We start from the raw sequence: 20,612 nt of genomic DNA, 5'->3' as shown, positions 1-20,612 counted from the left end.
CAGAGGCAACTTCAGGCAAACTGGTGCAAAACGATGAATCGTGCTCACTAAAAAACAAGTTGCATCAACAAGGTTGCACTTTGCCACTAAAAATGAACATTTCACCAATAAATTAGGAGAAATAGTTTATTATCTTCTCTCTTCCTTATTGTCGAGGCCTGGTTGTGCTAAAACGGTCAACACAAAATGTTCCAAACACGCTCTGCAATCAAAAAGCTGCAGCCACAATTAAAGAAGATCTGTCCTCATCACATTTGTCCAATTTTTTAATTTAAATTCCAGGAGAATAAAAATAGTACGAATAATCATATTAGGAAAAGTTCCTGCAGTAGGAAACAAGTAAGCTACAACAAAACTAAAACAATAAACTTTATTTAACCTCGATAGCTGCTCTTTTAACAGCACGCTCACCTGTGATGGCTGAATGGCTCTCTCTAGTGTCCAAAAGAAGAATTACACTTTTATTTTGATATAGAATTATTATTAATTGGTAGATTTCCCACCTGATCTTATTTTATAATAATATTTACTGATTTAATGATGTCCAATCTGGAGATTAATTATATAGATATTTAATTCCCTGGAAGAAGATGGAGGAAATGTTCTCTTTATGGAATTAAAATATACGTTTTAATAGTTTGAAACAGCCTGTCCCAGTGAGAGCATTTGTATTAAAGCCCTTTGGGCATCAAAACCTTTAGTTATTATTTATTGTCTTTAGTTTTGTCTTTTGTAATTTGTACGACCGTTTTTATGCCCACTTGCTTTACATTGTCATAAATAATGTTTTATCAAAATAACAAAAGAAAACATCACTGCAACGCTCATGACAAAGATCTTTATTAAAATGCAAAGATGACTTTTTATCCAGGAAAAATATAAATAAATATATATAATCACATCAGTCTCAGCTCTGGAGGATCTGTGTTGTTCTTTTGTTTCTTTTATTTCCTCTCCTCCTGTTTCTCCTCCTGCTTCTCTTGCTGTTTCTCCTCCTGTTTCTCCTCCTGCTTCTTCTGCTGTTTCTCTTGCTGTTTCTCCTCCTGCTTCTCCTCCTGTTTCTCCTCCTGCTTCTTCTGCTGTTTCTCCTGCCGTTTCTCCTCCTGCTTCTCTTCTTCCCGTCGCTCACGGCCAAACTCCACCACCAAAGGTTTCCCGAGCAACCGGTATCCATGGACCAACTGCAAGGCTCTCTGGGCCGTTTCAGCATCTGCCAAAGAAAACACAAACACACCCGATGATCTAATGTGAGATGCATGATGGGAAAAAAGAAGCCAGCTCGCTGTGGTTTGTTTGTGTATGTGGTCCGTCCCTCTGGCAGACTGTTCCTCACCGGGCAGAGTGATGAAGGCCTGACCCCTCATCCTCCCGGTCAGCAGGCGGTAGAGCACCGGCGGCTCGTTTTCCCGCTCAAACCTGGAGAACAGCGCCACCAGCTGGGCCGCTGAGGCCTGTGCGCTCAGGTTCTTCACACACAGAACCTACAGGGAGACCCAAAAAAAAAGTTTAGTCCTGATCCTCTATATGGCCTCCATCAGTAAACGAGACCATCAGAGATGGTCTATTTCTATAGAGTTATTCTTTACGCTTGCTGCTGGAGACCCAGGACGTATTGCTGGTCCTGCTAAAGGGAAGGGAGGCACGGGGAACCAGAACCTGGACTGGTGCGGGGCAGACTGTCAGACCCTGCTGCAGTAAGATGAGATGCTTTCTAAAGGGAGTCTGGCAGATGCAGATCTTTAGTGGTCCTCATGGAAACATTACCGCTTTCGTCCACAGGAGGACGCCAAAGTCGACACAAAATTAAAGTACCTGGTAGTAACTTTAGAGTTTCAAACTGCTGATGTGTGTGTGTGTGTGTGTGTGTGTGTGTGTGCTCAGCTTGAAATGAGCACTGGGTCTCTGATGTTATTCATATGGTGAAAGTCAGAGCATTTTAATTGTTGAATGCTACATTTTGTGACTATATGTCGTGTGTGTCGTCCATGGAAATACTGTTTATAGATGAAATAAAGAAGTGGAGGTCGGATTTAAAATTTAAATATATCCTCTGCTGTTAAATAAACATGTTGAGAATGAAATGCATCCTCACTTTCATACATTTAAACACTTTTTGAATCTTTGGACTGGGAACTAATATTCCTATGATGACACATTTGTTTTTATGCGTGTATGGAAGCCATTAGCCTTGAAGCTAGCTAGCTAGCCTAAAGCTAAAAGTCTGAGCTGTGCATCAGGACCATCTGGTGTAGATGTAGCTGCTGATACCTTGGAGGGTTTCCCCGGCTGGTAGTTTCTGAACCTCGGGATGCTCCGGACCCCCTCCTCAGATTCCCGGTCCTTCAGGATGTCTTCGTCTGAGATGGTCTCTATGTCCCCTCTGACAGTCAGCGGTCCCCGTGTCGTCGCCCTGGTCGCTCCACACAGACTGCCGATTGGCTGGCGTATATTAATGTGTGTCGGAGCAGCTGGTGGTGGCGGCCCCGGTCCGTCTTGAGCGAGCTGCTGCTCTGAAATGGACCCCGACGGTACCGACAAGCCTTCACCCCGCAGTTCTGGTTGATGGTCAGAGGCTTCTTCTGATTGGTTGTCTGTCTGTGAGCCCTGTGATTGGTCAGATATGAGTCTGTGTGTAGACAGGTGTGCTGCTCCGGTTGTTTGTGCAGCTGGTTTTCTCTCCTTGTTGAGAACGTCTCTGTAGAGCGAGTCCATGGGATCAGAGGACGACGCCCCCTCCTGGCTCTCCTGGGTATCTTCATCTGTGAGAGAAAGTAAAACAACACAGATGAGATCGTCTGACATGGACTGATGGGACACACAGAGACTGTTTGACTGTATGTCTCTCCTCTGAGCTGATGTTTTGAACGTTGTTTCTAATTTATTTTGAAAAAAATCTTTCCAAGATCACACGACTGATTTGACACACAGATTAGATCTCAGTTTCTAGGAAGGTAAAATTAGATCGAGTTTCTTAAATCTGTGAAGCGACTGAAATGTGAGATGAGGGGGGCGTTCCCAATCCGCGTCTTTTACGACGTAAAATCCATTGATGTCAATGTAGATGTACGGAAGGTGCACTCATAAGTTACAGTGACACCATTCAGGTGCACATGCACTTCCAACAGTTCCCAACTCTTACCAAGCGTACTCCCAAGTGCTCCGATGCGCTCCCAAGCACTCCCAGCCGTTTCTAAGAACTCCCAAGTGACTGAGATAAAAAAAATAGTTCAACTTCTGGAACGTTGCAGCACATGTCACGTGACGAGGAACAGCCAATCACAGCCGGCAGATATATTTTCTTTCCTCCGTAATTCACTGTAAATTTATGGAGGAGAAGTTCATATTTTAGTGCAGGGCTACCCAGAGCTTTACGATCTGTCCCAACGACTATTCGAATCGCTTCACCTTCTCCGTCCAACAACGTCACAACAAAACAACGTTGAAAGGTCAGACGAACTGTCGCAGACAGATGGAGCAGTGAAGCTGCTGTGAGGGATCTACGGAGCTGGAAATCCATTTATCTTTGTTTGGTTTAGTCAGTGAGGCTAACTGCTAAAGTACCGCAACGTCATCCTCATCGCCCCAAGCACCGTAGGGAAGAGGATGAAAGTGGCACGACTGGCGTTTAGACACAACATGTGAAGAGCCCCTTAATGCTTCTCTGTTTCCTTTTTCATTGTTTGAAGGTGAGATATTTTTGAACAGTTCTTGGGATGAACCCATCTACACCACTCTCTCTCTCTTTCTGGCAGGTCTTTTATCATTTCCTCTCTCTGTTTTCGTCATTACAGAAAAAAAGACACGGTTTAGTGGACGGCCCTGCGTACCTCTGTGGTAGAGCGCGGTGAGGAAGCCCAGGCGGTCCGTTCCCTGGAAAAGCGCTTGTTCGATCTCCATCTCGCGGCGTGACAGCGGCCGGCTGGCGGCGAAGCGCTGTGGACGGGCCAGGAGCTCCGCCCGGGCTTCAATCTTGTCTCTGATCACCTGCAGGCGCTGCTGCTTCGCACCTGGAGCTGCACTCACACCTGTGTGGGACTGTGTGGGCACAAAGCCGGGGGTCAGACGGTGTCGTGTGTTGGATAAAGGTTTTTATACAGCATGATGATGCGTTCAAGCTCCATTCAGTAAAAATTAGTATTAGGCGAAGGGTAGATTATAATGTTATCATGACGTGTTCGAATGTAAACTTGTAAAATGTAGTTTCTGGTGAGAAACTTGAATGAATCCAGTTGTTTGAAGGAGCGTTATGAAAGCAGATCTTTTCAGGCCAGGGCTTGAACCCAGCTCCTCCCGTCCCTCCAGCAGGTTTTACCTTCTCCGATGCCTCCGGTACGTCTCTGATCTGCCACATCTGGATCTCTGTTTCGGTCAGACCCAGCTCCCGCAAGCTGGCCTGGTCCTTCTCCCCGTCCTGCAGGGCCCGGAACTCGGAGAGGCTTCTCACTCCGGCCGCCTGTGGCCCAAACGGCCGATAGAGCGCCGACGGGGCGAAGCACTGCCTCTTGGCGACACATCTGTTACACAGAAGTCCCATCAAAGTTAAGACTTTTCGTGCTCTGCCAAAAGCCGCCGCAGACACTTTTTAAAAGTCCTTCAAATCCTACATGTTGTTCTGCAGTCGGGAATCTACAGATAAAACCATGGAGTAAGAATACGCAGCCCCGGGGTTTGTGTGAAAGCGAGTCCTCCAGGCTGCGCTGTGGGACGCTGTGAAGGATACGTAACAAGCATGTGATGGACGCTTTTATCAAAGCGCCTCACAGTAACAAGAGATTTGTATTTTATATAGCAGTGAGAGCTCCGGTGGGAATAAAGCTGCAGGCACTGCGTACTTTCACCACCGAGCTCCACGGCTTACTGTTGTCTTTACTGTCACACGGTGAACTCACCCGGTGAGAGGTGAACCAGTATTTACACTGATCCGCTATCAACACACGTTTCACTGCTTGTTAGTAGTCGGGATTCTTTTTCAGAAGGTTTCGCTACATTGGTGCTGATGTGCTGATAACATTGAGCAAAGGATTGTACTGAGGTACATCTTTGTAGCTAAAATGTGTCAAATGTGTTAAGAAAACATCTAGTTTAGTTCATTTATTTTGCACAACAAAACAAACGTAACAGAGATAAATGATATCACAGTGCAGGAAGAGGCAAAAAGCCAACTGGGCTTATTTGAAGCCTCCACCTATAACATATTAAAATGTCACAATATTACAGAGAACATAAAAGATATGACTTCGTACACTATTATTAAATTGTTGTGTAGAAGAACAATGAATAATACAGGGCTAAATCTTTCTGGACTGTGAATCCATATGTTTCCATAGATCACAGAGGAACAGCCTTTTGGATTAAACATTCTAACCCCCCCCTCCCCCTCCTCTCCTTGAGATGCTAACGGTTGCTCACCGGTCGATGTCGACGCCGGTGTGGAGCTGCTGCAGCAGGAGGCCGTGCAGCTGCCGCTGGCCCTCCGTCTCCTGCTCCTCCAGCAGCGGGCCGTCCTCACAGGACCGCCGGCTCACTCTGAACCAACACGGAGACATCGGGTCAGACTCTCTCAGTGGGACACAACAGGACAAGGACACGTCCACCAAACGTCACGGAAGTGATGCTGTCTGGGATTCTGCCCTTTGGTGGACACAGTCCAGGCTTTCAGAAGCACAACTGACCTGTTAATGAGTCTTAACTCGCAAAAATACAACGCTTGAGAGAAAAGATTTCTGTAGAAGTGAATCGCAGTTCATTACTGATTCATCTTTCTCAATTCAATGTATGAAGTGTTTTGTTTATAAAATGGAGAAATAGTGAAAAAAGCCCTCGGTGCTGCCTTCAGGTTAACAGTCAAAGACAAAAAGATATTTAGTTTAAAATAAGAAAAACAGCTCAACATCACATGACAGGAGCAGGAACTAATGAATATCAAGATAGTAGCTGTTTGACTAATCAGAATTGTGTATGTGTGAAACACATAGATAACGTTAACCCGTAAACGTGTCCTGGTTCGGACTGCGCGAGCTGTTATCGTCCTGGTTCGGACCCCTTTGTGGTCTGTTTTCTAGAGAGGTTGCCATCGAGGGGTTAGTAATATTAATGTTACATATCAAAGGAAACCTTACACGTGTCTTTGCATGTACTCTGTGTATGGACTGTGACCTCAGTGGAAGTTGACAAACACCACCAGACAGAAGAGGTGGCTGACGTACTTCTGTTGTCAAACTTTTGCGTTCAAATGATCTGTGATTTGCGTGATAAACTGAGACCAGCGGGGCAAACTGGACAAAGATAGCATGCAGAGGTGCAGAGGTGAGATATGTAACGTTATATAAGCAGTACATGTTGCTAACTAGTAACATTATGCCTCGAACCGAACAATTTCGATTAAAAATGCCCAAATGATGATACATTTACTGGAATATGAGGTTGATAACTGACGGGTTTGTTTACCTTCGCATGCTTCCGCCTTTTATGCTTCCACTTCTGGACTTCCGGCATGTGGGATCATGGGAAATGTAGTAACATCCTCCCACAGGAACAATAACGAACTATAAGACATGTTTCATGGTTACACTTGAGGAATATAATGCCACAGCTTAGATTTTGGGTGCGTTCTGGGGTTAAAAATAACAATAAAATAAAACATAAGCACGTGTATTGTAGTTAGTGCAGAAACTATAAAATGTACATGGTAACCAGATTGTGTGATGTTTCTTCCAGCTGTTTGGCTCAATGTTGCTCTCTCTATCCACATCAGACCTCTGCTGCATGTATTATTCCATGTTGTGAAATATCTGATGACGAAATAAACATTTCCATGCACCACACCTTGCTTTATTACAATGGGTGTGGTTATAACCCCACGCCTATCATCACACTTTGCTTCCTTCCCGTCATAAATATCTATCTGAGCTGGCTGTGTGCATGCTGTCATATCAAATGTAATGCTGCAAAGCCTTACTGGATGTATACTCTCCCACCCTCCCCACCCAGCCTGAGTGTCCTCAATTAGCCTACTGGCTGACGTCAGTAAGGTGACATGGGTGCTTCTGTTCTACCATCTCCGAGCAATAAGCCGCTGCAACATGGAGCATTCATAGATGTTCTGTGCACGGATGCTCGCAGAGCGAAACGCTGGTTTGCGTGCAGTTAAAAAATAAAAAATGTTCCCCCATGCAATATTAGTGGTCGGTTCTGCTGCGGCTCCTCCGCTCCTCCTGCTCGCCCGTCCGCCTGCTGCCGGTGCTCGGCTCGCCCGGTAGCTGCGCTCCGCTCCTCTGCAGGGCTGCGCAGCTCCTGACTGACGGAGAGATGAGGGGTGGGGACGCAGGGTGGGGTCACAAGCAGGGAGAGGCGGAGGAGGAAAAGGCAGAGAGAGAGAGCCCAGCCCTTGAATACACGGCAACAACACCGCCGTCAGAGAGAGAGACAGCGAGAGAGGGAGAGACACACTCAGAGAGAGAGACTGGCTGTTTTTTGGGGGCAGCAAAGGGAGCCTTCGACGCTGCGGATATGAACTGAAAAGAAACACTGGAAGCGGCAGGGATCGTGTTTCCTATATCCCGAAAATTCTACTGTAAAAGGTGGAAACCAGCACCCCACAACCCCCCAAACCAAGCCCTCCTCTCTCTCCCTCCACCAGTTCGTATTCTGATAGAGCTACCCACCCAAACCGACCCACCCTCCTGCTCCTGCTGCTCCACCCCTCCGCCGCTGCACCGCTCCGGCAACCGAGATGCACACGGAGACCCGTAACAAGAAAGTAAGTGCACGTTATTGACTCTGCCCTGGTCAATGAAATAACAAAAGAAAGAAGCATCTATCTGTGTGGATGTCTATCTGCACACAAGCAGAGCTGTCAGCTCAACATGTGCCAAAGAATGAGCGGCAGTCCGTAGAACAGCTCCATGTATCCTTGGAGACCGGCAGCTTATTTTGCAATTAGTGGGAAGAGTTTTGCAACATTGTTGCATTATCCGAAACATGTCATTTCCACTGTCAGTACGGAAACCTGTCTGTGTGTGTGTGTGTGTGTGTGTGTGTGTGTGAGAGAGGTTAGTTCAGGTTCAATTTGAAATGCTCTGTGATCTCTGAGAGGCAGGAGAGGAAACGGAAGGCATACAACTGCAGCTTGTAGGACACCATCTTAGCTTTTAAAGGGCCAGCAGCCTCTTATTAACACACGCACACACGCACACACACTCTCACACACACTCAGAGAGAACCCTGGGAAGCAGCCAGGTGCACTGCCTCCAGCCGCGCTGCACGGGGCCGACTTGTGTCTTTAAACGAGTCTTGCTTCACCGCGACGCGTTTGACATGTCAGTGAGGCTGGGAGCACATTCAACCTCAGACTGAGGGACACACTGTCTCCTCTGCTGCTGACCTGTTTATTAGATGTGTTTAGAGTATGCTGGAGACAAAGTTACAGCTTGGTACACAGCTTTAAGTTCCCAAAAAAGAGGTGAACTTCGACCTGCATCGCTGACCAATTGATGTGGAATAGAGATGCACGAGACCACATACTGCAGTATCACTTTGTTGTTGTTTTTTATTGAATTTTTGCTCCCTTCAATATTTTGCATGGTCTAATCTTCACTCTACAAGGGCTACAGCTAATTATTTTCATTAGATTATTTATGGATTAGTCTGTTTGTTATTATTTTTCAATTATCAAATATGTGTTAATGTGAAATATCAGAAAATAGTTTGACGGGAACCAAACAGCTTTTTTTGGGACACTGGAAACTCGGAATATTTAACATTTCATAAAAAATGTTTTTACCGACTATGAAAATACTTTCGCTTGATTGATTCTGATATTGATATTTATTTATGTGCAGGCAGCCTGCTGTGGTCCTTCTGTTTGGTCCTTTCCTGCTCCACAGTTCCAGAGATTGGCGACCGATTCTTTGCCACATTTTAATATAGAAGTCCATAAAATAAAATAGGGAAATGTGCACCCCAAAAATACATAATGGTCATCGTAATTTCAGTTTTGGCAACCAAAAGGTAGCGTTGAACCCTGGGAAAATTCAGAAAGTTAGCATTGATAGCTAACGATACAGGCTATTAGTGATGGTTTTGAACTTGGATGGCTAGCTATGCTAATGTAGATAATGCTAACAATTTCTTCCGTCGTCACAGCATTTTCATTTCCTCCTCTCTTAAGTGTCACCTTCATTCCCATATTATAAAGTACAACACTTCCTCTGACTGTTGCTGAGTCACGTGGAGGCATTTCATTCGTGTGTCCACCATAAACAAGGTTCCTTATTGACTTTCCATTGGCATCATTTTCGTGCAGAGCGACGCAAAAACAAACAAACAGACAATTTGTGTCCCTGAAATACACAACTAATAGATTGCATTTGGTGACTATTTCACAAACTACCATGATGCTGGACTGAATAATGCTACGAGAAAAGCAGGAATGGAAAAATAGAAACATTAAACGTCAAGAGGCTGAGGTTCACACGTCAAAAGTTTGTACATCAAGTGCGTTCAATTCAAATAAATGTTTGCTGTACATGTCCACATATTGTTTCTACAAGTGGAGGTCTGACTTACTTCCTGTCTAATCAGGGCCCATTTGATTTAGTTTTGGATCGGTGTGTCGTATCAGCTCTTATCTTGTCATGTGGTATAATAATTCTTTTTGGGCGAGCATGAACTGTGAAGCAGGGAGAATGTCTTGTTGCTCTTCTTTATTTTTTGTGTTTGTGTCGGTGTGCTCGGGTGTTATAGGGTCTAATTATCCTCAGGTCCGTCCCCAGACTGATGCCGCGACTTCTTCTGTCGAAGTTGAAAGAGTTCCTATGATTTTTCTCCTGTTTATTCCAAACACACCAGAAACATAAAGCGCATCACTTTCCTGTGTGGTGGAGAATCGTTCCCTCACACCGGTGACTCTGAGCTCTTTCATGATCTATAAAGAGACCAGAGAAATGCACTTTTAATTTGGCAGAACAGACATTTATTTACACTTTGAGTTATGCGGTGCACCAGACACAATAAATCAGTATAATATTGTACAAATAGCAGCAGGTAAGATGAGTAGGATGGACCTCATGGTATGTGTTTGATTGTTTTTTAATTGAGACATTCATGAAGCTCTTTTGTTTCTTACTTTCTGTTTTTTATTACTCTCACCTTTGGCCCAGATAAATGTGTTTTTGACGCTGTGGGAGTGGAAATCAATTTTTCCCGTCAACACTGAAGTCTGTGCATTAATGGAAGTGTAGTTAACTGATAGCACGGCACTGCTTCTGCATCACGGAGGCACAACTGAGCATGCTCCGTGGTGTGTGTGTGTGTGTGTCCGGGATCAGCTGGGCTGTAGAAGTGAGAGCAGGGTCAGCTGTACATTCCTGGGCAGGGCATCAGCAGGAAAGGGCCCTTCATGAATACAAAGTCTGCCTGTGTGTGTGTGTGTGTGTGTCTGCGTGTGTGCGTGTGTGCGTGTGTGTGTGTGTTAGAGAGAGCTGATGCCTCACTGTAGGCAATGATTAACTATGCTGAACAAAGTTTGATCAAATGACTGAGATAGTGGATGCTGTGCAGAAATGTATCTCCTCCCAGCCGGCAACCCACGGTTCTGCAGAGTGAAGCTTCACGTGTTAAAGCTGCATTCTCTCTAATGTCCACCAGGGGGCGACTCCTCTGGTTGTATAGAAGTCTATGAGAAAATGACTCTACTTCTCTCTTGATTTATTACCTCAGTAAACATTGTAAACATGAGTTTATGGTCTCAATCTCTAGTTTCAAGTCTTCTTCAATACAGCATGATGTTCATTTAGTAAATGATGGTCCATTTAGAGTCAAATAGACCATAAAGCAGGGTATGCTTTAGGGCGGGGCTACACGGTGATTGACAGGTCTCTACCAGAGACGTATATGGCGTCTCTACGTCACTCCTCCTCACTCCAGATATGGTCACTTCCTGTTCACTGGTTGCAAAAAAAACAAGATGGTGACGTCCAAAATGTATGAACTTGAGTCTTCATAACGGCAGTCCACAAACCAATATTACAACGTATCCTCACGGTTCATATGATATCCTACGAAAAGTGACTCCTCAATTTTCCTGCATTTTCCTACGAAAATGATTGCGCGTTACACTCACATAGTCTTTTCAAAATAAACGTTCGTCTTCACAGTAAACTCAGTTCGGTTTAGGCAACAAAACTACTTAGTTTCAAAAAAATATAATTTGGGTTCAAATAACCACGGATGTGCCGTTACTGATTTATGCAAATTACATGACAAATAAATCAACATTGACTTCTTGTTTCACACGGAGTTTGTTGGACCCGTCCACTTTCCTTCTTGCCCCCCCCGGTGTGCTATTTAGCGGTCTTTATACTTCCTGATTCAAGATTCCGTGGACAACATACACAAAATAAACAATACAAAAACACAACAAACCTATTTTAACAAACATGTGAGCCGGAAGATGAAGGATGACAGAAGAGAAGTCGAGTCGTGGTAAAAAAAACCCCACAGCTCAGACAATAAAGGAGGCTTTTTGCCCAGATGTGCAGCCGTCATGACGTACAAGTGCAAAGACACGGTCCCCATGTACAGCGTAGAGAGCACGGAAGTATTTAATTCACACAGGACTTTACAAAAACAGGCTTTACCATGAGGTTATTTCATATATTGAGGCTATTTATGTATTTTATTAACCGAACACATGCTACAGTATATTGTGAGATGTGAAATGGAAGATATCCGGATGGATGGATGGTTTAATCACCCAGCCAGGAGGAGTCAGACTCAGCCACATGTTGCCAGCCTTGTCAACCCACCCTTAAAAAAATCACGTCATGAAAAAACCAACTTGACGAGACTTGTGGAAAGTATTTTGCATAGACGATCCATCAGAGTGAACATTAGTCACCTTTACCTTTTGTGTGGTGTTGTTATTGTTGCATGGCAATGCAGTAAACCTGTTCCCTCCTACCTGTTCCTTGTCTTCCACGTCAACACCTTTCCCGGTCAGCTGCTCCGGTGTGACCTTGGTTCTATGATTCAATAGAATAGCACAGATTTCTATACTGTGCTCCTCCGGGTAGTCTCTGGTCTTCCTCCTCCTCTTCTTCTTGTTTCCCTTCTGGCTTCCAGGTCATTGCTGTGTTGCAGTTGTTGCACTTCCTCTCTCAGCCGCTTCATTTCGGCTCTTATGTATGATGTTACCATGCAGCCACATGGAGGTTCATATCTGTTTTTCGCTCTTAGGGCGCTTTCACAATCCAACGTTTGGACCGTTTAAATAAAACTGCTGCGGTTCGTTTTTGGCAGAAATCTCACTCTGATGCAGTTTCTGAGCAAAACAAAGGACAGGTCAACATGAGTGGGAGAGGACGTACTTGAATGTTTGCTTAATAAAGTCCACAAAATAGTGACGGTTATAGAGTCAATTGAGATAAACTGGAGAAGGGATTCGTGCGCACAGTAGATCAGTGAAAAAAACTATAAAACTATATTTTAAAGTCTGTGATTCACTCCTTCGTACAGCAATTTATTTTTTATTTGTACTCGGTGAAACCGAACCAGACTAAAAAGAAAACAAACCAAAAGTCACTCTGATACCTTAAATATCAATGTACACGTCATGTTTTAGTGTCAGTAACGTAGAATCAGGGACGTCTCTCTCAGACTTCTGTCTTTAGAAAAAGAACAAATGTCACAAGAGACACACACAGATTTCTAAACCCACAAATAGACCAGAATTACATTGCGTCTGCAGAACAGGTTGCTGCAAACAGTCACTGGAAAAACATGCGATTCCTGTATGGTTGTTTGTCTACCCACACATTTTATATTCCACTTCTAAATGAAACTAGTTCACAGCAGGGGTGCGGTTCTCTCCATCAGAATGTGACAGGAAGTAACGGAGACCCTCACTGAAGTAGAAGTAGATGCATCGAGAAGTACTACAACACCTGATCCCGGAGGAGAATTCGGCACGTGTCAGACGTCATAAATTGATTCTTCGTAATGGTATTAAATGTCCAGAGGTGCGTTTGTAATTTACAGGCTCATGTGACCCGGAGATCAGGAGTCTCATGCTTCACTGGCGGAGCTAAGGGCGCTCTAATAAGCGAACTGTAAGTGTTTTCCAGGTGGCGGCAGAGCTAACCGGCTCACTGCACTTTTCCATTTCCCATTTTTATGTGATGCTCGTCTTATTCAGAGTAATTTACGCCGTGTGCAGCGGCACAATAAGCTCCTCGATCACCGACATTAAAAGGACGAGTGCAAAGAGTTGGATGACAGAAATATTTTTTTATATCTCTGCATGTTCCCCTGCAGAAGCTTGTAGAGTGTTTGTGTTGGTGGTGAACCATCCCAGCCGGCTACCCGATTGTGTGTTGCCACAGAAGAGATCAACGAGCGCGAGGTATGGAGACCCGGTGTGAGGAATGGACCGGGGTTCACGAGGGCCATCACAGGGGTCACTGCAGGCGGGTGGCGTTTCGGTCGGGGTCATTCAATCCGGCTGAATCACCGAGAATTAATGGGAAGCAGGAAGTCTGCAGAGAGCAGAAGGGTGCTAAATGTCAGATCTGTGCTTTTCATCAGTCTGTAATTTACTTTAGAGCCAAACAGAGCGGCATAGAAAGGCTATTTCTTTTCTTATCTTCTGAGTGACTCCATTGATTTTAAAGACACAATGAAATACAAGATAAATGTTCACATTGTTATCTAATATTCTAAGTTGTAATATACAACTATCTAGTAATATGTATATAAAAAAGAAAGATACAGCATTTAAAGGGAGCTCTTGAGTCCCGATCTCAACACTTTTCAGATGAAACCATCTCAAACAACATCAGTGTTGGACTTCTCTATAATGCTCTTGTGGCGTAACGAGAGCAAATCCCTGCAGCCAGGTTCCAAAGGTCTCGAGTAAAGCCTGAAAACCAGAGAAGTGGAGGCACTTAAAGCAGATTAATGCCCATGGTTGGCTGGGTATGGTTTAAAATGACGATGCCAGTACCAACAGCAGCACCCTTAAAGTGATACAGATACCCGTCATGTGGATGGAAGCTGTGTGTGTCGTAGTGGCTAGCTAATGGAGGAAGCGTAACTCCCACCGTCTTTTGTGTAATTCTTCGGGGAGAAACTCAGTTTTACGGAATTGTGGATTCAATCAATTAACCGATCTTTCATTAGGACGACCCTCGTTGTTTTACTGGAGAGGCTTAAGACGATACCTCAAGGTGTCGAGCACCAACAGCGAGCTCTTCATGTAGTGTTTGGATGTTCACAGATTTTGTGTCCATTGAACGAATGTAAGAGACCAGATTGGTGGCGTTTAGCTCAAACCTATGGAGGTGGATGATGCATCTTGATGCTGATTGGTTCCCCGCTGTGTCTGCATTAGTCAGGGAAGGCAGCAACTTGTTGCTGATCTGCTGCACTGTAGCTGGCAGTGTCTGGAGGAGGGTTAACAGACTTTGTTGCCCTTGATTCAGCCGAGCAGTGCAGCAGCAGTGGGGGGGGGGGGGGGGGGGGGGGTGGTGTGGGGGTCGAGTTGTCGGTGGAGTCACGGTCTCTCTTTTTTTTTTTTTTTTTCTGTGTTTGCTGGGCGGCCTTGCTCAGGCTGGCCTGCCCCAGGGCTTTAGAGCTATTTATAGAGACACAGCACCGTTTATATGGCAAAGGCAGAGCAGAGCTGGCTGATTCTGCTCTCTCCAGAATTCTACCATTAAGTTTAATATCCAAACATTTCAACCTTTACCACTACAGATATCACATGTCACGCTTAGCGAGTCTCAGGATTCAGGCCTGGACCTGAAGTGTGTTTGCAGATACATTGCGTCACCATGTCACCACGTTGCAGATTGGAGGTGATGGAAAAAAAAAACACAAACAAATCACAGCCAGCGTCTTGGAGACGCTGGATTCCATTCGTACGTCGAGGCCCTCTGGAGTCTGCTGGACGTTGTGTTCCTCCTTTTTAAATGTTCTGGGATAAATACTCAGGACAGCAGCGGCTCAGCATTTGTCCGACTCTGTAAACAGAATAGTTCTCGGTCGGACTGCTGGCACACGTTTGGTGAACCGGTCTGGGTGATCCAGTTGGAGTCGCGGTGTGTTACGGGATGCTCTGCTGCAGTACGAGAGGCAGACTGCAGCTCCTCTCCTCCTACTTATTTTCCACCACTACAGTCTGACATCTACACCATCTGGAGGGGAAATGAATACGTCTGAGAGTCTGATGTAAACTCCACGCAAAACCTACTTCACGTTTGTCTCCATTAAAATCACAAAGAAGAAACGAAAGCTGGAGCAATTCATGGATTTATAAAGTCCATAGATATGCATATAATACAGATTATCGATTATACTGCCCTTTATTCCTAATTATCTGTAGAATAATTAGGAGAATAATATGTTTCTATAAAATACTATTAACGACTAACAATATTTTCACTGTCCATTATATCTGTGGATTATTTCCTTGATTAGTCGATTTCTTGTTTGGTCAATAAAACGTCAGAAAATGTTGATCACATGACGTCTTCAAATCAGAAAATATTCACGTTTAAGAAGCTGGAATCAAATAATTATTTTAATAACTCAATTCATGAATTATTTAAATAGTTGCAGGTTAATTGTAATAGTTCACAACAAATTCATGAATAGATTTGCAGCTCTAATTCAATTGACAATGATATAAAACAGAACAAAGGCAGCTACCAAACCTATTTGAGTTTGAATGTTAAAACTCTGGGATGTGGGAAGTCTGAAAAAGGCAAAACTCAAGCAGCCGGCCGGCCGTGAAAGCAACTTAAATGTTGATTTGTATTTAATCTGAATAGAAGTCTGGCTCTGGTGGCTGTTATAATTATAATTGGTTGATGTCTCTTCTTCTGTCCATCCTTAAACTGGGCTGTCAATCACAAACATGACAAGAAAAGCAGGAGGATGATGGAGACGACAGAGTGAGAAAGGTGGTGGAGTGAAACTACACACTCTTGTTTACACACACACACACATACACACACACACACACACACACACACACACACACACACACACACACACACACACACTGAGTTCCTTGGAACAGCTTGGCCGGCCCAGCAGCCATCTGTGTTGACTATACATTGAAGTGACAGTTTAACTCTGTCCGTCTTAATGTGCTAATCTGTCATCCTTGTATGTTTTTTTTGGAGTTTCTGGCAAACAGCGTGGCTCTCCGGTCGTCCTTCTGTTTGCACCAAAACAAACCGGAAACCTGGAACACACCAACTCCTGGAGAAGCTTCCACATGGGGAGCATTTCAAGGGTCAAAGTAGAATTTATTGTAACTTCCCACCAATTCTGTAAATTTTTGCCTTTTGTTTGAAAGCTTTTACTGTGAAAAGGCTCCAGGAAGTGATTTATATAATTGACCTTTTTTTTTTTTCTCTCCATGTGTTGTCGGCATAAAACTACACAAACTAAACCGGACATGATGAACACATTAACAGTTTATTATTTTTAGAATGTTGCAGTATTTTAACTCTTCTTTATTGGCCTGATGGTGTGCAGGGCGACAGAAACACGTCGTTAGCGTCAGCTCCTCCTGAAGAGAGCGAGACCAGATTAAACTGACCTGCTGGTTCATTCATTGACCAGTTTGACTTGTCCGGCCGTTTGATTGGCCGACTTGCTCGACAAATATCCGTTCAGCTCGTTTGCTTGTTCAGTGAGTGACTGAGTAACTGCTTCACTGGCTGGTGTGTGAAAGTGCACTTTTACTCCGACATTCAGTGCATTTATTGAGCTTCATAAGAACATGTAAACAGCAGCAACAAGAACGATTCTCTGAGCAGATAACATGGCCGACATCTTCACATAAAAAACTCAACGTGAGGAAAACATTGTCCATCAACTGTGACTGTGTTTGAGCACCAAACACCAGGATGTAAACACAGAGTCCACCTCCTCTGGTCCCACTGGAGGGATGTTTGATGTGTACGTAACAATCTAATAAGTGTGTGTGTGTGTGTGTGTGTGTGTGTTAGCCGACTGCTCCGCTGCCTCTCGTGTTCATCATAGCTGGTTCTGCAGGGTGGTGGCCTGTGTTTGAGGCCCGGAGTCTTCTGGATTAAACAACACCAGCTTCTGAAGAGCACGGCGAGTTTATCTGAAGGTCATAAAGCTGCTGGGAGTTTGTCATGTGAGCCGGCGCTTCAGAAAGCACCGCGTTGTGAGGACTGTGGTTTATTCTCCTTCTCCACTGCTTACCCTTCATCAGTCCTGCGCCTGCCCTCCGTTCACAGGGTGGGATCAGCTGTCATGTGTTGATAATGGGTTTCTCTGCTGCTCCTAAATACACTCAGCTATCCAGCCTGTCTGTGTGTTAAGATCCTTTTTTTTTTTTTAGAGGGCCGCCGTCATCGGCTGCTCCTGTTGGAAGCCGTTTTAGCATCAATGCTAACTCTGCCCGTTGAACCACAAGAAGTAGAGAAACCTCAAACCCAGCGGTGGACGTGTTGACATGCTTTGTGTGTGAATTCCTCTGTGGTAGTTTGAAAGCATGCAATCTTTTCTTATCAGCGTACAGTGTTTCCCAAAAAAAGAACGTCGGGTAATTGTTTACCTGAATCTGAAGATTGTTGCAGTGCGACTGTGACATCATCCTGTGGAACTAAAGGACTGTGTGTGTGTGTGTGTGTGTGTGTGTGTGTGTGTGTGTGTGTGTGTGTGTGTGTGTGTGTGTGTGTGTGTGTGTGTGTGTGTGTGTGTGTGTGTGTGTGTGTGTGTGTGTGTGTGTGTACAAATGTTCATTCAGAACTGAACAATTTATGAGAAATGATTGTGATATTTGTTTGAAGACGAATAGATGAGGTGTGTGTTGGACTTTGTGACTCATCGATCACGTCTTCTTCCTCCTTTGCTCTCGTCGTCATTACTTTCTCACTTGAATAGAGTTTTACACAGAATCCTGAAGAGATGAACAAAATGAACAAGAGAACTGATGAAAATGGGGTACTTTCTGACTTGCGCTGTTGTTTTTGTTCTTGTGATTGGATCATCCGAGACGTACGTTAATGCCGGGTCTGCACTGGGCCTTATGCTGCAAAACCAATTCAAAGGAACGATCATTCCAGTTGGAAAGTCGGGCAACGTCCATCTAGAGCGAGTTCACCGACACAAACAAACCTGACGCCACAGCAGCTCCATTCATTGTTACTTTATGTGTTGTTTGTGCTGTGAAACGTGCCGTAACAGCGCTGCGGCTCCATTCAATTGATTTGTGCGCGATAGAAGATCCTTAAAATGTCTTCAATTACATTTTCAGAATTTACGGTCATTCTTACTTCTGTCCTAACTGCTGAAGGTCGTCTCTAGATGGTTGCCATAGGAACATGCAGGCGTCCATGTTTTCTCGAGCGGATGCACCGGGACACTTTTAGATCGGCAGTCCGGCTTCCGACGTGTCGTGGATTGCAGCGACGGTGTTGTTTTTCACTCTGAGCTGTTTGCAGGATTACTTTAATTACCTGAAGCTAATTGCTCCAGCTGTTACGACATGTCGTAAAAGTACACACGGTTCACACGCGTAACCACACACACACACACACACACACACACACACACACACACACTACCTTTGAGGATTTTGGACCACACCCTGAGAAAAACGATGAAATGTTGGAGCTCGGAACTGTGTAAAAGATGTAAGAACTCAACATCCAGAGGGATGATAGGAGAAGCTCTGGTACTGGATGATCAAGGGAGAGGAGAGAGAGAGAGAGTGTGTGTGTGTGTGTGTGTGTGTGTGTGTGTGTGCGCGTTCGTTGTCGAGTGGAGCTGAATGTGTGCTTCTGGTGATAATGTGTGACTGTGAATTATGTGAATGAGTGTGTGTTGTGGTGGTGGGAGGGTGGCGAGGGGGTGGAGCCTGTCGAGTGTGTGCACACATTCTTCTCCTGAGAATGTTTGCTGCATGCCAGTGTGTGTGTGTGTGTGTGTGTGTGTGTGTGTGTGTGTGTGTGTGTGTGTGTGTGTGTGTGTGTTTGTGCGAGGATATTGGCCGTGTCACCTCAGATTAGGCCTTGATGTGGTGGTGGTGGAGGTGGAGGGTGACCCCCTACCAACCTAGCCACCGTCATTAACGGGGGGGAAAGAATCCCGTAGCCATGGCAACCACGGCCGCGCTGCCAAAACCGGCCACAATGAAAAGAAAAGGGGGGGGGGGGGGGGAGTGAAGGAGGAGGAGGAGGAGGAGGAAGAAGGTGGTGAAGGGGGGGTTGGGTGGCGGTTGAGGTGTGTCTGACATTGTGTGTGTGTGTGTGTGTGTGTGTGTGTGTGTGTGTGTGTGTGTGTGTGTGTGTGTGTGTGTGTGTGGTGACAGATAGAGGTTATGGGACTGATAGGGAGAATGATGGTGATGATGATGAGGAGAGAGAATGATGATGAGACAATGAGGTCAGGGTTTCTAGGATGAAAATACACAAACACGCACACACACACACACACACACGCAGCATTTCTTGTGAGAAGTATTTCGATATACTCAGTGTTTATTGCCACACCAGTGAAGCCACGTTGGATTTATTTAACTGGAAGTGGAAACGGGGGTCGAAGGTGATGAAGGTGAGCTAATCTTCATCATCATCGTCATGTGACCACAGCAGGTTTCTGTCCACATTATTCAAGGATCAGTTATTGTCATTATGCAACACAGGATTGCACAACGAGATGCAGTTGTAGCCCGTTTGTAACACAAGAAATACAAACTAAACAAAAACAGGAGCGCTTGTTTTGAATTTGCGTCGTAAGGAATGTAAACAGCAGCAAAAAACAACAATTGTCTGAGCAGATGATGTGGCCGACATCTTAACATTAAAACTTCGACATCAGGAAAAACATCGTCCATCCACGTTGACTGTGTTTGAGCACCAAGCGTCGCGCTGTAGACACAGACATCATGAATAGGGAATAATGGACAAACATCTCCGTGACGTCACCCAAATGTTTCTGAAGAGCCGCTGTGAAGCTCAAAGTGGGCGGCCATCTTTTGCTGTGACGACAGACTCTTAAGAAATGGGTAAAGGTGCGAGAGATGCAGCAGCGCAGACAGCTAGCAGCTAGCAGCCTGAGATGACACCCGCCTGTCACTCAAAGCCACGCCTTTGTGGTTTCATACCGTGGTGATATGAGTGATTTACAAAGCCGATGTGCTGTTATCTTTATTTGTTTCAGAGAGTCAAGACCATAACGATTTAGAAAAGACACAAAGTGCTTTGCATGCTGAGGCTGGACCCTGTACAGTGTAGATGCAGCCTGACTCAGATTCCTGGTTTGGGTCTCAGATCCTAAAGGTGTCACAGTGCAATACTCAAACAGGGATCGCACAGCAGTTGAGGAGGCAGATGGATTACTTAATAAACTCCGGCATGCAGGTTTCACAACTAACAAACTGACGAGGAACAAAGGAGCGGGGCTGGTCGTGATTCACTGATGGGGGGGGGGTGAAAACAGGTGAGCAGGAGGTCAGCTGAGTGCTAACAAGGGACAAACACAACAGGAAGTGAAGTGATGTGAAAAAACAGTAATGACTCGATGTATTATGGCTCACTTGTGTTGTGCAGACGGTCCAACTTTCG

The 20,612-nt window shown here is 44.9% G+C and overlaps 2 protein-coding genes across 4 annotated transcripts in view; one reads left to right on the top strand and one right to left on the bottom strand.

Moving 5' to 3' along the window:
- Window positions 1–830: 830 nt before the first annotated feature.
- On the bottom strand, window positions 831–6,566 carry rbm41 (RNA binding motif protein 41). 2 transcript variants are annotated; one of them, XM_079171032.1, is made up of 7 exons: window positions 6,448–6,566; window positions 5,410–5,526; window positions 4,313–4,514; window positions 3,828–4,035; window positions 2,269–2,759; window positions 1,334–1,481; window positions 831–1,210 (listed from the first exon to the last, which is right to left on the bottom strand). In XM_079171032.1, the coding sequence occupies exons 1-7, from the start codon at window positions 6,453–6,455 to the stop codon at window positions 945–947; spliced, it is 1,440 nt and encodes a 479-aa protein (XP_079027158.1). In that variant the 5' UTR covers window positions 6,456–6,566; the 3' UTR covers window positions 831–944. The 2 variants fall into 2 exon arrangements, with proteins under 2 accessions (XP_079027158.1, XP_079027157.1); XM_079171031.1 differs by lacking the exon at window positions 6,448–6,566 and having other exon boundaries at window positions 5,410–6,302.
- Window positions 6,567–7,423: 857 nt separating this feature from the next.
- klf8 (Kruppel like factor 8) overlaps window positions 7,424–20,612 on the top strand; it is a 54,271-nt gene continuing 41,082 nt past the window's right edge. For both annotated transcript variants that reach the window (XM_079172416.1, XM_079172415.1), the window contains exon 1: window positions 7,424–7,759. In XM_079172416.1, the coding sequence (XP_079028542.1) occupies window positions 7,733–7,759 (27 nt within the window). In that variant the 5' untranslated portion in view covers window positions 7,424–7,732. The remainder of the gene's footprint in view (window positions 7,760–20,612) is intronic.

Source organism: Pholis gunnellus (assembly GCF_910591455.1).
Source record: "Pholis gunnellus genome assembly, chromosome: 13".
NCBI classification, from domain to species: Eukaryota; Metazoa; Chordata; class Actinopteri; order Perciformes; family Pholidae; genus Pholis; species Pholis gunnellus.
Note: the sequence above shows the minus strand (reverse complement) of the source record. Positions and strands in the feature narration are given on the sequence as shown.